Source organism: Leptinotarsa decemlineata, unplaced genomic scaffold, assembly GCF_025532065.1.
Source record: "Leptinotarsa decemlineata unplaced genomic scaffold, Ldec_3_MD MMD2_tig00000199_RagTag_RagTag, whole genome shotgun sequence".
NCBI classification, from domain to species: Eukaryota; Metazoa; Arthropoda; class Insecta; order Coleoptera; family Chrysomelidae; genus Leptinotarsa; species Leptinotarsa decemlineata.
In genome coordinates this window covers 6306264-6324007 of record NW_027412544.1, presented here as the reverse complement: position 1 = coordinate 6324007, position 17744 = coordinate 6306264, and the positions used below count along the sequence as shown (strand labels likewise).

The 17744-nt window shown below is 33.9% G+C and overlaps 2 protein-coding genes across 3 annotated transcripts in view; one reads left to right on the top strand and one right to left on the bottom strand.

Annotated features, from left to right (window-relative positions):
- The first annotated feature begins 447 nt into the window (after positions 1 to 447).
- LOC111505204 (uncharacterized) lies at positions 448 to 10318 on the top strand. 2 transcript variants are annotated; one of them, XM_023159977.2, is made up of 2 exons: positions 448 to 574; positions 6732 to 10318. In XM_023159977.2, the coding sequence occupies exons 1-2, from the start codon at positions 508 to 510 to the stop codon at positions 7847 to 7849; spliced, it is 1185 nt and encodes a 394-aa protein (XP_023015745.2). In that variant the 5' UTR covers positions 448 to 507; the 3' UTR covers positions 7850 to 10318. The 2 variants fall into 2 exon arrangements, with proteins under 2 accessions (XP_023015745.2, XP_023015746.2); XM_023159978.2 differs by lacking the exon at positions 448 to 574 and adding an exon at positions 982 to 1184.
- Positions 10319 to 12072: 1754 nt separating this feature from the next.
- The window catches only part of dsf (nuclear receptor dissatisfaction), a 72152-nt gene continuing 66480 nt past the window's right edge, over positions 12073 to 17744 (bottom strand). The window contains exon 9 of the mRNA XM_074173147.1: positions 12073 to 14583. Coding sequence (XP_074029248.1) covers positions 14324 to 14583 — 260 coding nt within the window. The 3' untranslated portion in view covers positions 12073 to 14323. The remainder of the gene's footprint in view (positions 14584 to 17744) is intronic.

Genomic DNA, 17744 nt, shown 5'->3' with positions numbered 1-17744 from the left:
AAACATGCACTTTTCCCAATCATCAGAAATGCACGTTTCACCAACCAAGTTTGCGTCTTCAGGAGGAAAACAGTTTTCTTTAATTGCTGAAGATATCTATGATGAACACTGAATTATATCTGATAGTCACATATGCAAGATATCTCACAGAGAATCGAGTAAAATTTTACAAGAAAAGTACCTAAAAACTACAATCAAAATATGATTGTGGCTTTTCGGGCAAATCTAGCAAAACTCCTCTTTGAGGTAGTAAGGTGAGTTGTTCTAAGATACCTGTATTAAGTTGTACATTCAAAAATATTTGCTATACAGTCCACAAATTTTCACTCGAAAATTAATCAGAGTTCTAAAATGCGACATCAATTATGTAACATTTTCCTTGAATGGATCACCTTGGTTACAAAGAAAATAAACAACCTCATCAATTTTTATGGTTCACGTCTCCACTCTAGTCTCAAGTGTGCTGTTTTATTATTTGAATATTGTTTTAATGTTTCACCAAATGAAATGGACTCTGATAGAGAAAGTATTAATAGTCGTACAGAGTCTGAGGAGGACGACGTTGGTTGCTACTGTAAGTACAATCGAGACACGAAAGTAGTTTTAGCCAACATTATTGATTTTATGTTCAGATTTTTGTTTATAAGGTTGTGAATTCGGTTAACTGCATTTTATATGAAAACAAGTGTGACAATATTTTGAAAACCATTGGAATTCATAAAACACCTACCAGGAACCTCGTACTCATTCGAAAAAACAGTTCAAGATGACACACTTTTCTTTTTTTAGACACTAAACTGAGTTTTTACCAATCTCATCAATGACGAAGAAAATATTTATTGAAAATTTGAATCATATTATCGTATAGAAAATGATCACCCAGTATGTTAATCTAACTGAAAGTTTTGAAAAAAAAATTAAATGTCATTTCTCAATAAACCTTTTTTCTGAAGTACGAAAAATCACTCACTAGCAGTGCTAGTAGTTCGATAGGGACAAACACTGCCTATCCTCATATAAACATATGGTAAAGTACAATTAAAAAATAATGTTTTTAACAGAAAAAGATGTTCCTGGAGCAAAACTAAAATTTGCAACTGTAAAGGATAACAATGTAACATTAAGACGCTGGCTTGCATGCCGTGATTTAAAAGTTACTGGAAAAAAAGTTAATTAATAGTCAGGTTAGTATTCAGACTCTAGTAAAAGAGTAGCAGTAGATTCAAATTGTAATATATGAAATTAAAAATAATTATGAATTTCAGATTTATTTCCGAGTGAAATATGAATCAAATATAGATGGTAATGAAATAAATTTAATTAAATATAATAAATGAATATGATTTGATAAACGATTGAGGTTATATCTCATTCTAATCAATGATAAAAAATTAATTATGAAAAATTTACTATTCATTTCATGTTTAGAGCATACATATGGATGTTTATTTATTTTTGGCACTGTTAAATCCACTCTCCTCGAAGCATGTATCCATTTCTTACATCTAACCTCAATATTTTTAGGTTTTATAAATGATATAAAAAAACTTTTTCTTCCGGATATCGATTATCCGACGTACAATTCGCAAAACAACAATGCTTTGTTGGCATTATACTAGCACAAAATAATTTTTTATATAAGATTTATATTTTTGAATTATAAATTAATATTACGTAAATAACACTCTTTTACATGTGAATAGTTTATGTTTCTCAGGAAAAAGGCTCATTATTATAAAATCGATGTGTTATTTTTCGATTCACCTGAGTTATTTGATTAAACATCATTCTTGTCCGTTCGTATTAAATATTCATTACGAAAAGCACATGGTTTCTAGTTCTTAATTCTTGGTTGAAAAATGTTCCCATTTTAGAATTCACTTTTTGCAACATAATGAAGTCCAAATAGTAAAGATGCCCTCAAACCAAATAATAACCATAAGTACATTCTTCTTATATAGGGTCTTCAAATAATAAAATTGTTTTATCAAAGTTCTGTTCGGGCAACGTACCGTTCGCTTCGCCGTTTCACGGTCGCCATAATCGTCCTACCGAAAGGACTATTCGCAATGTGGTGGATAATTTTGAGTCCACTGGTTCAGTAAACGATCGACCAACACCCGTACGTGGACGAAACGCAAGATCTGCCTAAAACATCGTCGCTGAGAGTGAATTTGCTGAATGGGCTCTGGAGCAGTTGGCAACTGACCCTAATTTTCATTGAAAAATCATCTTCAGCGATGTGGCCCATTTCTGGATGAATAGGTTTTAAGAAAATCTGTTTTGTCGCTAACCAGCTGTCCCCCTACAAACTTCAAAAGGCGAAACTTGTGCGAGCTAAGGACTAACGAGGGCTTACCTTTTAATGTGTGATTCCTAACATGGGATGGACGATAGGATGTGAAAATCGATCGTCCGGCCTTGCGGTTCGAACCACCGGTTCATACAACGGCGCTTGAGCGAGTGTAGCACAACTCACCAGCCTACCGTCCGACGTAAACAAAGAAAATTGTCGAATTTGAGATGATACCAATCCACATGAGATCCAAGAGTGTCCAATGCATCACGAAAAAGACACTGTTTGGTGTGGATCTTGGGCTGGCGGCGTCAGCGGTCCATATTTCTTTAAAATCGACGTTGGCCAGGCCATCACTGTCAACGGTGAGCACTATAGGTCGATGATTACCAACTTCTTTTGGCCTGAATGAATCTGTAGGTAGAATTTTGTACAATGTAGATTTAGAATTTTTCAATTCTTCTTTGGAGGCATTTAAAAACACTGTGAAAATATTGTAAATTCATTATTTTCACGATTCTTTATTATTTTATTTTATATATTTTTTCCTTAAACCTAGCTTAGATTACTGTTAAATACATATGTGTGAACTTCTTAATTATCTTGTAGAAAATAGGCATTGCCGTAAATAAATAAATGAATGAATTGGATGATTTGGACTCCAACGACATGTGGTTTCAACGGCGTATATAACACACATGCCACATTGGATATTCTGCACGAGCGATTTGAGAGCATGGCCATCTCAAGTGGAGGTGATGTGAACTGGCCACCGAGATCGTGCGATTTGACTCCGTTAGAACTTTTCTTGTGGGGTTTTCTTAAGTCGCAGGTGTATGCGAATAAATCACAAACCAGAGCGGTTCTCAAAGCCATCGGTCAAATTCATCCCGATTTATGCGCTGTACAAATTTTTTCAGTAATATTTAGCCGTATCAAGAACGGACGGGATACATTACCTGAAAAAATGATTTTGGCTATGATTACTGAAGTATCGTCAATACATTCAGGTAAGGATTCCATTCAGTCGAGGATTCAGAGAGTTTTCGAGTCAGCGGAAACTCATGATAACCCATTAGTTAGGGAATCTGTAGATTATACTATAGACCACCCCTCCCGATACAGAAGGCCCCGTCGCTCGGTTGAGTGAAGGCCCCACGACGTCTGTTAAAATGAACAGTTTGTTCATCAAATACTCCAGTCAGGAAGGGGTATACAAGGCCAGGGCGGCTTAGAGGTCATTGATCTTTATGTCGTCACCAAAAAACACCTTCAGTTATGAACCACTCGTCCTCCTGACGAAAGACAGTTGAAAGGGTAAGGGAAAAAATTTCCAACCTGAAGAAAATGAAGATGACAGATGCAGGTAAGGATTGAGAAAATCCCATTATTTCGATGTTTTGAGCATCGTCCTGAACGTGGTCTGGTGGGGTAACCAGTTATATTACCTGATATTTCACCGTTACCATTTTTTACCACTCCTGCAAAACTCTGAGCGTTGTACCAGGTAATTGTTAGAAATTGAAATGAATTTGAACACTATATCGAAGAAAGATACATAGGTACGTTTAAGAAAATAAATATCTCGAAATTGAATCTCGCAATATACCTACTCAGCAGGTTCTGGTAAATGCCTCCTAAAAAATTAATTATTTCCTGGCTGTTGGCAAATTTTGATCTCGAATACTTCTTTATTTTTAGCACGATTTTTATAATTGCAGGTATTTTCAGTCGCAGACCCAGGACAGATAATCTAGGATCCCGCTGCAGAATCACTCCGTCCATAGCGTAGTTAACCAAACTCAGATTTTTACATACATTTGTGAATAGGACAATACATTTACGACAGGTTGCCAATTGAAATGTGGCCGCAAATATTTTTAATTAAAAAAAGCGAGTGTGCTTCGAACCACACGACTGAAGTAAAACTTCTTCAGCTCCATCTATATGTATGTATGTACTTACAATGGCTATATCGGAGAAACCAAATAAAGTATAAGAAATCTGAAAACCAATTTCATAATAATTGAGTTAATATGAAATAAAAAAATGGAATTAACGGAGAATTATTTTCAAAATCGGTTTTTCATTGTCAAATATAACTGAAAAATTTCAGATAAATTTCCATCTAGGTCAGGCGTACCACAAGGATCGAATCTAGGTCCACTTCTGTTCATAATTTTCATCAATGATTTCTCGTCAGCTATGAAATATATTGATTGTTTTCTTTTTGCTGATGGTTTTATACTCTTCAAATCAGTCCAAACAGTCCTAGACTGCACATATCAGCAAAAGGATGTTAATAATATTTCAGATTGGAGTTTAAAGAATAAATGTAAGAGTTTTATTGTATTGTCGTAACTCAGTACTCGCTTTGCGCGAGAGGATTTATCACTGTTTCAACCAACCCTCTTTCATCCAAATAAAGAAAGAACTCATTTAAAACTGAATGAAATATTTATTATGATGAAAACGAAAAAGATACGCTAAGGGTAGTTAATAAAATAGTTAAGAAAGATACAAAGAATCACCAAAAAACTTACATTATACTACTACCCAGCAGGGACGATGAAAAGGAGATGTGCTGCATTCTTAAAATGCTCTGGAACCGTTTCTGAAGAGTGATCGATGAATACTGAATGAATTTTTCAAAACTTTCTGTCGATCTTGACCTTCCTCAGTATTTATAAGGATTCATATGCTGAGGTTGCAACTTTCCTCTGGTCACCTTACTAAGGTAAAATGTTTAATACGCATCCGTGCAACTTTGCGTATTTGGAGATGATACATTCTTACGAAACTGCATGAACAGGTGTTTGAGTTTGGTGAATAAGTAGAAAACATTCTTGTTATCGTTCATCGTTAAAAGCTCTTCATGAACAATACTTGTGAAATGCTATTCATGTAGCCAATGTTTCCTAAATTATCCAATCCAATTTTTTTCGCAAGATTTTCAGGACAACTGTCTACTGATTAATTAGGGAGAACATCTTTCACAGAATCTGCTTCAGAACCATTTCTCAAGCTGCAATCTATCCTTCCAAGTGATGAAGGGTTTCGTAGAGGGATTGACCCGGCTCTTATTCCATGAAGTATTTTAGTAGCTTGATTTTTTCAAATAAAAATATTGGCAGCCACTTTTTGACTGGAAACCTGTCATAAATGTATTTTCTTATTCATAAATGTTTGTAAATATTTGAGTTTGATTAACTACGCTATGAACGTAGTGATTTTGCGGCGGGATCCTGTACTAAGAGATATCAACCTGCCTAGGAATCTGTGCGGCTGTACTTCAAGCGGAAATTTACGGCATTGAATTGTGTGCGGAGAGATTGGGAGAATACAACGTCATACACGAGTCAATAAAAATATTCTGGGACAGTCAAGCGGCGTTGGAAGCTCTTGACTCCTACCAAGCAATGTCTAAATTGTCAAATTGTCAAAAACGACTCTCCTCGATAGGAAGACGTAACACATTGTTTCTGGTCTGGATTCCTGGCCATACTGTTTAAAATCTGTTTTTCCGTTAATCAGCTGTCGCACCCCTACAAACGACAACCCTCAGAAGTCGAAACTTGTGCGAGCTAAGGATTAACAAGGTCTTACCTTTTAACGTGTGATTCCTAACACGGGTTGGACTATAGCAAGTGAAAATCGATCGTTCAGACTGGGGCTTGAACCACCGACCAACACAGCAGTCAATTCGAGTGAGAGAACAAAGCACCCACGTCGACTCGCCTGGCCGCTGGCCTGGAAGGTAATCAGACTGCTGATTCCCTTGCAAAGGAGGGACCAGAACCTGTTTTTGCCATCGTTTAAGGCTTTGCCAAACAGAGATTGAAACACCTGTATGGTAAGAAGATTTTATGGACTTCTGGCAGAATCTTCCAGGGTTGGCTCACTCCAAGGCGTTTATTCACCCTTCGAAGCTTGATACCAAACAGTTGTTGGACTACAGTAGGGATGAAGTACGATGTCTAACAGGCCTTACTTACAGGTCACTGTCATTCGAATCATCATATGCAGAGACTAGGACTGTCGGAAGGCAGTGTTAGTCACCTCTGTTTGGAAAATGATGAAACAGCAGAGCACATACTTTGGGCCTGCCTCGCTGGGGACTGAATCAGGTTTTTAGAGTTCGGCAGAGTCCAGAATCCAGTTTTGAAAGTATCGTGTTTATAGCTCTTTCGAATAGTCTACATGTGTCAACCGAGAGGAGTTTTCCTGGATTTCATCTTTCCTATTTTTTTATTTTTTATTATCGCAACATCATGTACTACATCGACCATTTATCAATTTGATTGATTTAAAATGATTGCGAGGAACCTCGTTACAAAACCTGATAACTTTAAAACGCTGTATCACTCTATGGATATAGCAATCTATTCTATCAAATCAATGGTTTAGATATTCTAAATATTTCTTTTATTTTCAGTTCTACAACCATCATCCACTCCATACAACATAGCAGAGAAAATACAAGAAGCTAACATTGTTCTTTTTACTACCAACCCTACATTAAGTAATCAGAAAACTTCCAGAGTCAGATTCAGAGAAGAGTTGATTTCATATGAACCAGACATGACTGATGACGACGTGAACAGTATCGAAAGCGATCATATTGAAATAACAAGCGACAGTCAAAGCACAGTAGAGTTTAAAACTACAATAAATGGAGATCTAAACATTTTCGATATTGAAGAGGTAGATGAGGTGGAAGAGATTGTCGAAGAAGTAAATAGTGAAATCGATTTCAATGTGGAAAAAGTTCAAGAGAGCAGTGAATTTATAAAAGAGAAAGATGGCGAGCGAAATATGACAAACAATACAATAAATATTACTTCTAATATGTACAATTCAATAAAGAAGAGTGGGAAACAAAAACAACAAAACCAACGTTATTCAAATATCCACAAAGTACATTGTAGAGATCACTGCATCGAAAGACTGGATTTCGATTTGTCCATGTCTATAAAAAAACTCGAAATACACGAGAAAGTGATTCTACCACCCCTTCAGCTGTTACAAAGAAAGTGTTGTGATGAGGTTAAGCAAAAGGTACATCGAAACTTACCCAGTTATAATGGTCTAAGATCGGAGTATGGATTAACGTATAGACAACTGCAGAAACGGGAAAGGGAGAAGGAAATTTCAAAACTGAAAGAACAGACACGAAGAAAGCTCATAGAAGAGTATCGCGACAGAAAAATTCAGCAAAATGAAGAAGTATTCTCTCAGTGGCTCAAAGAAATTTCGAGGAGGCGAACGGAAAAACATTCCGCTCAAAAACTGAAAATCAAACAAAGTATCACGCCCAATGTTATAAGTTTGCCCAATAAGCAGCAGGGGAAAGTTAGAGCAAGACCAAAAACTGCCAATGAATTTGTTCCAAAGACACAAGTAAAAAAACCCCGCCGGCCTCACACAACATCTTCCTGTGTTTTCATAGAAGTTCCCCAGCGTATGTTGGAACGAGGCATTAATATAGGTGACTTGATCATCACGAATTCAAAGTTATTTACTAAAAAATTGCATATATTGGCTGTGTCGTGAAGTTGAGGAGAATGATTTCTGAATAAATCTACTTTGATATGGCTATTTTGCTGATGTATTTCCAGGAAATTAATTGAGGCACTACATATATTTATTTTTCTCTTGAAATGTGCAGAATTTCATAATGATAGATAGAGTAAGTTTCTTGGAAGCACTCTTCACAGTATGTTCCATTATGATTGAGTGTTGAATAAATTGGTTTTTTATTCGTTGTAGGTAGGTACAATCAAAATTTGAATACCTTTGAAAGTTAGTGCATGTTTAATAACCATGTTGGATTAGATACCTTCAAGTCAAAAAACTGACCAAATATACTAAAAAAAATATTGAATTCTTTCAAGAATAAAATTCCTCTATCTTGAAAAATATAAAAAAAGGCATTCAACAATGTTATGCTCAAATACAAAATCGTTACTTCCTATTGAACTTTTTGTATTTTGGAAATATTGAATTACTTACGTAGGTATGGTACATTCTTTTAATTTTTTGAATTTATTCAAAAAACACTTAATTGTGAGATTTTCACTAAACGATTTTACAAAAATACAACACGTGTTTCGCCACACAATGGCTTCTTCGGGCGTGTCTTCACTAACTGATTCTACATATCCAATGCTAAATATACCTTATTCTACAATTTGAAACGTATTTAGTAACGGGGAGTTATTCAATTCTAATTGATCATTCAGTAAATTACCCGAATTTCTGAATGTATTGATTTGTAAACCTTCTAGAAGATTGAGTTTCAAACTCTTCTCTTCTAAATGTAATACAACGTATTCATGATTGAACTTATGTCCTTCTGCTAAAAGGTGGTTTGCAAATGTGGAATTGGTCTTTCCATTCACAATACTACTTATATCCTCCTTAATTCTTTGGTAAAATTTTCTCCCTGTTTGGCCAATATACCGTTTTGGGTAAGAGTCACAAGTCAGCTTATATACTCCTGATCGTTTAGTGAAAATCTCACAATAAAGTGTTTTTGAATACGTTAGTTATGGATTTTCATCAAGTATCGGCCAATTTCATAATACATTTCCTGAATTTATCAAATTCAAAGTGGCTATAATTTTTCCGTGGCTATTCGCAATAGTTTTGTTATGTTCACTCCCATCTTCACTCCTAAAATAAACATATTTTGCTTCAATTCAGAATTGCAATATTGATCCAACAAACATGCATTCCGTGGTTACCTAGAAAAATATAAATACAAGTGAATTTCACAAATGTGCTTCAATTTTTAGAAAATTATGCCAGAATACTGAAGAAATATATCAAATCATTTCAAAATTTTTCGAAAAATAATAGCATGTATTTGAGGCGTAATTTCTATTTCTCAATAATTTTTTTTAAATAAGAGTTTGAATCAACTTTAATATTTACCAAATTTTTTTTTCACTGCCTTGTTTGAAGATTGGAGCTATCAATTATTCAATATGCACCAACTTTTAATGAATATTTAAAATTCGATTCTGTAATGTATAAAAAACTACCATTTCTAATTAGTTCAATACTTGCCAATTTGAAGTGCTTCGGCAAAGAGGGGGGAAATGTTCATTGAAAATTCAGCAAATAGATATCGATAATTTTCAAGTCAGATCCATCCACCACCATTGTTTCTTTTCTCGAAGTTACCAATACCGTTAGAGAATAACAAATAAAATATATGAAATTAATCCAAGAGCCACTAAATAACAAACATAATTTTCAAAATAAATACTCATCATCGAACGAATATAACGATTTGCTGATCAATTTAATATCATCAGGAGATGACTGAAACTTCAGAACTAATAATATATTATTGAAAATAGCAACGAAAAATCTCTTCGAGTGGTTTTCAAATATAAACAGGATCCCATTATTATTATTTATTTGAAAATATGTCCGAATAATAGTAATATTCTGCGGATTCAATTGTTTCTTCCAAAGTAATTTAATGCTCAAAGAATAATGCAACTCCAAGAAAAAATATTATTTGTGTCAAATAACTACATTGATAGTGGTAAAAATTGAAAAAAAAAAACACTACAGCTCTCCTGTTTTATTGATTTTTGTAGGAGCTTTATAATGAAATCCAATTTCCATATAAAACACTATCATTGCAATTTATATTTAGTTACAAATTATATCACGTCAATTATTACTTTGAAGCGAAACTTGAGAAGACAGGGTAGAAATCATCTGAAGTGTTCGTAGAATATTTTGTGAATTTCATTCCAAATTTCAGTTTCCAAGGCAACATATATTTTTAGAGTTTCTAATATACGTACGTTCTTGAATGATTATGCAGCCGCAGGAAAAATATTGTTCTTAATATTATCTTTATTAGTTCATTGGGTAACATTCATTGGGTAAATCATGATCATGATTTATATCCATTTACAGCTTGAAATATGCAGATGAAATAAATTCCTCTTTATCAGGAAATTCGAAGACTAATGAAATTGCAATTAAAATAGACTATAATTTGTGTTTTATTGTTATACCCTATCCTTTTTCAGTTGTGAAAATAAAAAATCCCCTTTCACACTTTGCTAAAGTTTAAATTTTATTTAGTACAGATTATTTGTCATGTCCTGTTTCATGTATGGATTTGCTAATGAAAAGTGAAGTCTGTCACCAAGATAATTGTACAAATAAAATGTATAGAGAAAATTTTACTACATAAGGATTGGCAAAGCATGGTTTTTAAACAGTAGTATATGGCCTTGATATGCAAACATATACATTTTCTTCCATTGTTTAGTGATTCAAATAATAATTCAGATGACGAAAAGGTTGGTAAATAATCAAAGTATTTGTAAAATAAAACTACATGGCTCAAACTGCTCAACATAAAAATAACACAAGAAGAACTTTATAATGTTCGAAACGTTGGCGTAAAACACATAGTCATTTTCCACGATTCCTTTGATACGCTGTCCAATCAATCCGTTATTTGAAGAAAAATACGTAATGTTGAATTGGCAAGATAATGCGGGGACAATGTCAAAAATATCACATTCAATTTCTGTTTGAATGTATACATAAAAGATAGAAATAAAACAAATTTCAGATTCTAAAAATTCAGTTGGCAGTGGAACTGTATTTGCAGTTATTGTTTAAGAAAGAAAAATAATGTCTCAACATTTGTTAAAAAACGAGACACAGATCGAGGAAGATAATGAAGGTGTAGGGTTTTTCCTACAACTATTTACTTTAGAAACATTACATTTCCTTATTGAATTTTATTTTCAGTATTATAAATTCATGTTAGGAAATTAACTATATTATCGAGCAGGCGGACAAAGTATCCATCTGCTTGGGTTTCTTTATGTGAATTCCTTTCATTCTATTTTCACTCAGTATGTTTATATTTTTTCATGGCAAATCATTGAAATATTCTATTCTCTCGAACTGAAGTTATTGCCGAAAACCACATGGATATTTTAGAATGACAGAGCTACTTGGGTAAGATTTTTATGTATTAGACAACGGCCCAAGTGGTTAATCTTAACTGGCGATTATTTTCGAAACATTTTTTAAACCGAGGCATTGGTTCATTCTGTTCTGGGATTTCGGTCGGGCTAATCCTAATTTTCATTCTCTTCGCCACGAGGTTTCACTATTTTCTGTTTGTTCGTTTTGTTGGTGTTGTTAATAAATTAATTATTTGTAAACGCTGCGTCCGATTAATTAATAATTCACCTATCAACCTGTCCCGACAAAGGATTTCATATCTCCTACTGGCACGCCATCTATACAGGTCGAAAGACATTTTTTGATTTTATATCTATGTCAGGTGATATTCAGAGATGAAATAAAGAAATCTGTTTCATTTAAAATTGATTGTAGGTTTCCTTGAAATATGACAGCCAAATTGTGATGTTTGGTGTTAATTCACGATTACAAAGCTGGAGATATTGACATAAAATTTCACATTCGAAGTTCGATGGGTTACATAAAGCTTACCAAGATTCATTCTTTTAAGAAGTGACGAGTTCAAAAGTTACACTAATTACTCAGCCAAGTACCGCTGAAGAGATTCATGTCAGTTTGAACTACACTTGATAAAAAAATATAAGGAAGGATTCAGGTTTTTGTGGTTCCATTCTAAATTGATCTATATGAGGTAGAACGTAAAATATGACGTAAAATAAAATCAAACTACTTTACTGACTAGAGAAATTTATTTCGATATCACAGAAAACGATTCAATAAATAAACAGTCAATTCACTTTACAAATAAATATAGCAATAAATAATTGCTGTTCAATAGCTATGTACAACGATTAATGGAATTTGAAGTAATTTATTTCCATTCGTGACCATATGTTCAAAAATGGTGGGTCTCAATTGGGATAACGGGAAAAAACTGTGCGAGGTGCCTGTAGTCCTCAAAAATATTCTAATGTATTGATATGAATAATTAACATTTAACATCAACGAGAAATACTGAAATGTTCTAGAGAAAAGTTTGAATTTTTGTCAGTAACCGTTGTAAATTCAAGGCTCTTAAGGTACAAGAATGTTCAATTCCTTATTCCAGAAATGACTATGACATTACCATATTACCTACGGCGTAAAAGATGAAATATTGATATCAAAACTGAATTATTGGTAATTGATGCCTAACTGGTTTATGGAGACTGAGGCTCGGACTTCTCTGCGTGAAAAACAGATAAGAAATCTAAGAAGATAAGTGAATGAAATGTTAAAAATACTAGAATTAAAATATTCGAATGAATTAGTTAAAAAGCATGATAAAAATAATTGAGGAGCTGAAATAATTACAAATTTCAAATCTGCTGACATCTGGATATTTCATTATTTCTGTTTGAAAGGTCCTTCAGAATTGAATTTATTGAGTTTTGAAATATTTTTCCGAAACATCAAGCATTCGTAGGAAAAATTTATGAATATGACAAGCTTTTAAATAATTGTACCTACTTTTCAGTAGCAGAAACTTCTCAGAATGAATTTTTCAGTTTGCCCTTCATTTTATTTCGGCAGTTCCTCTATTGATTTAGCTTCGTTTATGTTTCAGTTTGTGGAAGGTTGTAAACCCAAAAAACAGTGAGAAACAACGGTAAAATAATAAATAATTCCAATTTCTGGTATTTTTTGTGTTTTTTGAATAAAAGTACATTTTTATGTCATAATTACTTCAATTGATATAACATTGACATATTCACAGTATTTAGAAAAATTGAATATATCATCTAAGAATTTCGAAAATAATGTATTTGGCCCAGTCACTCTTCTAGATAACTTGTCAGATGATTCTTAGTTCAACTCGCTTTAAACCCTCATTTAATATTTTATTGTTGAGATTATCGAAAGTGACGACCAAATCCAATAAAGTATTTTCTTCATCTGTTTCTGTATGTGCCTTCTTGAACCAATATTTTTCTCAACACTGAATTGCTAGGACGAATTTCATGGAATAGCCCCTTGAATTTCCAAACCCAATACTACTGGACTCATTTATAAAACACAACCTATTTCTTTAGATGAATTTCTACAAGAGAGTATGGGGTGAAAATTTGAGAAAATATTGAACAAAGATATTATCACTTTATGAAAGTGAATTGTCGCACTTACTGAAAGAAAATTCTTTGAAAACTTGTTTTATCGATTCATTTCACTAGAATTTCTATCGGTTTCTCACATTAATTTTGACTTCCAAAAGAAATCATTGAGATTTTTGAAGGATTTTCACTCCATTCAGGGTGACTACCCTGCATCTTCAAATTCACCAACTGAACATGTCATCCTTGAAAGCAAATTCGACCTGTTTCGGGGTTTGCCGGGAAAACATCGTCAATTGAAGATATTTCAATTGGATTTTTCTGAATAGACCACTATGAATGAAATATTACTGTTTTGTAGATAATTATTCTCATTTCAGAATTTTTGTGAAAAAGTATTGGTAGATGTCGAGACCTACTCTAAATCCCATAAAAAATGGAAATGTCTTTTGAAAAAGTGCAGCAGATGAGCAAATTCAACAATTTATATTTATCACTGTTTTAGTAGTTAATTTTAACAAACTTGCAATATTTGTCAATGAATAATTCGACTTGTAATTACGTTTTTTCCTCAATGTAGTTATTCCTAATCATTAGTGAAATCATTTGAAATAGTTTTCTTTCCATTGAACTTGTTGTGCATGTATTTTTTTTCATTCATAACAGAAGTACAGTTTTCTTGGAATTGAACATTCATGAGCTTCAAAAATTAGTAATGTTTTCATTTTGAAATGTACAAGTGTAATTAACTTTCGTAACTATGTTACTCGTTATTACATTAAGTGTTGTATTGTCAACATTAATCTGATTATTAAATTTCTCCTCCTTCAGTGTAGATTCGTCACCTACAAGTCAACCCAGTTTTCTTTCAAATTCTTTTAAGGGTATATTCTTCCAACTTTGTATTATTGACGACCCGGAGGCTCTGTACAATTATTTGAACATCAACCTAGCATATATTTCAAGGGGTCGATGAACACTTTTCCATATAATACATGTCCCCTAATAGTTGGGTTATGGGAATTTCTCCAATAGTTTCTTTAAAGAACAGCAATTCGACTGTCAGGGATCTTATAGCCCGTAGACTTGGCACGAGAAGCAATAATCTACCAAATCTTGTTGGTTGCCTGGGATACCGTGTTCTAACATAGTCCCCTAGGATACATTGGGCTTGGTCCTGAAGCATTTCTACTGGTTGAACATCACACAATCCAGCTGTTTCTGCAAAAAAATAGGTTTGTTAAAAGAATTCTAACATCTGTTGGATACAATAAACTTTGTTTTTCATCAGTTCAGACTTCAATTGTCTAATTCTAATATAATATAAATTGATTTGAAATCCCTGAAAACAAAAATTGAAATGATTATCCGAAAATAACAATTTTATTAAACAAAAAACTGAAATTACAAAGAAATAACATAGAAGCAACAACCAAAAAAATAAAAAATTGAAATAATAATAAAAGCTGAACATTAAAAAATATTATTAACAAAAAATGGGAAACATCTATATATTGAAAACCCACTCACACAGGACAGTATCTTAACCAAAAATCCAACCACCATCCATCGGGCTCTGTAATACAAACGAAGGTCTCGAAAAGGAACTAGGCATCATCAAAAATGACCTTCAACGGAATGGTTACTCCAGAGTGATGGTAGAACAGGCTTTAGCTAGAAGACAGCAAGAGCTCCTCAAGAAAGAGAAGCCGCCACAAGCAGTACTTGTACTTCCCTACATCTGAGGATTATCGGAAAGAATAAGAAGGATTGGGTCCAAGTATAACATCAGGACCTGCTTCAGATCTGGAAACACTATCCGTAGCAGCCTCACAAAAACCAGGCCACCAAACGCGGACTGCGATTCCAAGAATTGCATTTACCGGATACCCTGCGAGTGCGGTGAATCATACATCGGTGAAACTGAGAGGCCATTGAAAGTTCGCATTGTTGAGCACAAGAAACACACACAGCGAGGAGAAACCAGCAAATCCGGAATAGCAGAGCATGTTTGGACTCATCAACATAACATCAAGTGGGCTCAAGCTGAAATCATCCACAAAGAGGAACACTGGTTTAGGAGAAAATTCAAAGAAGCCGCGTATATTTTGTCCAACAACGCATTTAGTCAAACTAGCGTAGAGATACGTAACAGATGGAAACCTCTAATCAAGCGAAAACTGACCAATTCCCGCCAAACGGTCATCTCCCGCTGAAACCAACGAAGCGGTGAAAGGGAAGAGGGGATAGGTGCAAGCACCCGAATGACCTATAAATAGTCAGATCTCGAAGGAATAAGTCCAGTTATCACCCGAAGACGATTGTGGATACTAGCAATCGGAACGTCGAGACGTAACTTGGTATGGAATCTTTTAATTTAAAATTTTCATTTTTTGTTAATATTTTTTTATTTTTTTATTTTCAGCTTTTATTATTTTATATATTTATATTATATTAGATAATGGAAGTCCGAACTGATGAAATACACCACGAAACATCGTCAACCACCTTCAAACAAATAATAAACTTTCATTTATTCAATTCGATGAAATGATTATAAGATTGAATGGTTGGTTGTTTCACGAATGAAGAAGTTTTCATTTATAAAATGCAAAAATTGTCATTTGAGAAATACAATTGTCCAAAAAATTGATTTTGATTTATTGGCCTATTTTTGATGAAATGATGCAGACCTACGTTTCTCAAGTGTACCGGCTCAAGAAAGCAATGCAAACCTGTTGAAAAATGATTTCATTATCAAAATTTGGTAGCTTTTGAAATACTGACGTCACTTGACCTGTTTACAAATCTGTTTAAAATCTGATTTTTCGTTAATCAGCTGTCGCCCCCATACGAACGACCACTCTCAGAAGTTGTGAAACTTGTGCGAACTAAGGACTACGAGGTCTTACAACGTGTGATTCCTAACACGGTTGCAGAATCATTCCAGCTTCAACCAGATAAATTCTCTTGAGAAAAATATCTGGTCAAGGCGGGAATCGAACCCACGACCTTCCGATCGTGAGTCGGGCGCACTACCACCGCGGCCAATTCCACAACTAGAGGGTGCAGTTTGTATTCGCTTGGTGCTTATAAATTCATTGGTATTTAATCACTTGCACCTGTCTTATCGTGTTTTGTTTATTATGCGACAGCTGAGGAAATATCCTAGGAGATCATATCCACAAGGTGGAGGTACAACATTATAAAAAAATAAAAATACCAACTACTTCAATTAACTCCAACGATTGAAAAAATTGTTGAATATTGCAAAATTGATTTAAATTTGTTAACGGAAAATTTTTCCTCCATAGTTATTATTGGTATCTTCTCTTACATGAACAACCCGAAAAGTTTGTCCTGTTTTGCATCCCATTTAGAATGGGCGACATATATTTCATGAAAACTACTGGAAATACATAATTTTTCTCTAAAAAATAATTTGTTTCCCGTAGTCTCACCTACGGTTAATCCTGATGGAGATGAATTGTCAAGGCGGAAACTCATTTTGTCCTTTTCTCTGAATTTATTTTTCGAGATTCGTTTGAATGGAAAATAACAGTTATAAACCTAGAATGTACGTATCGCTTGCCAGCCCTTAAGGTAAATCTTATAATTATCGCCAATGGAAGTTAATTCAAGGCGAGGACACGAAAATAAATTATTTCATAAAAATTATTGTATTTGTATTTGAAAAAAAAAAAACAAAAATAAATATAGCAGAAAAAGTTCCAATGGAAAAAAATTAATATGATTTTTTTCAAATCTCGTTTTTTCTGTATCAATATTTTTTGAAAAGTTGATACTTACTTACTCGTATTTTAATTTTTTATCTCTATAGGTACTCATTTTAGTTGAGTATCATTCATTTCAGTATTAACGAAACGTTATCAGTTTATTCGTTTCGGAAGGCTCCCTTCTTCCTAGTGAAATGAAAACTATACCAACTAAAAATGAAAACAAATAAAGCGAGAGCCCTAGTGTATCTAAGATACTTCGTATTTTTAACCACTTCGACCAGGAGAAATGATGTTAGAAGTGTGTTAGAGACTACAATCGTTCCAAGCTAGTATAGGTTAACTTCAGTCAATCAATCCTCAATTATTCATTGATAGATTTAATTTTTGAAATTTTTTTTCTCAGTTTTGATCAATATTTTAGTGTCATTAAATTAAATCAATTACAATTACAATTGGTCGGTCGGTAGCCGGGCGGTTCGACGTGAGTGCTTTGTTCACTCAGTCAATCGCCCGATGTGTGAGTCGATGGTTCAAGCCCCAGACTAAACGCTAGATTTTCACTTGCTATCGTCCAACCCGTGTTAGGTATCACACGTTAAAAGTTAAGACCTCGTTAGTCCTTAAGCTCGCACAAGTTTCGAC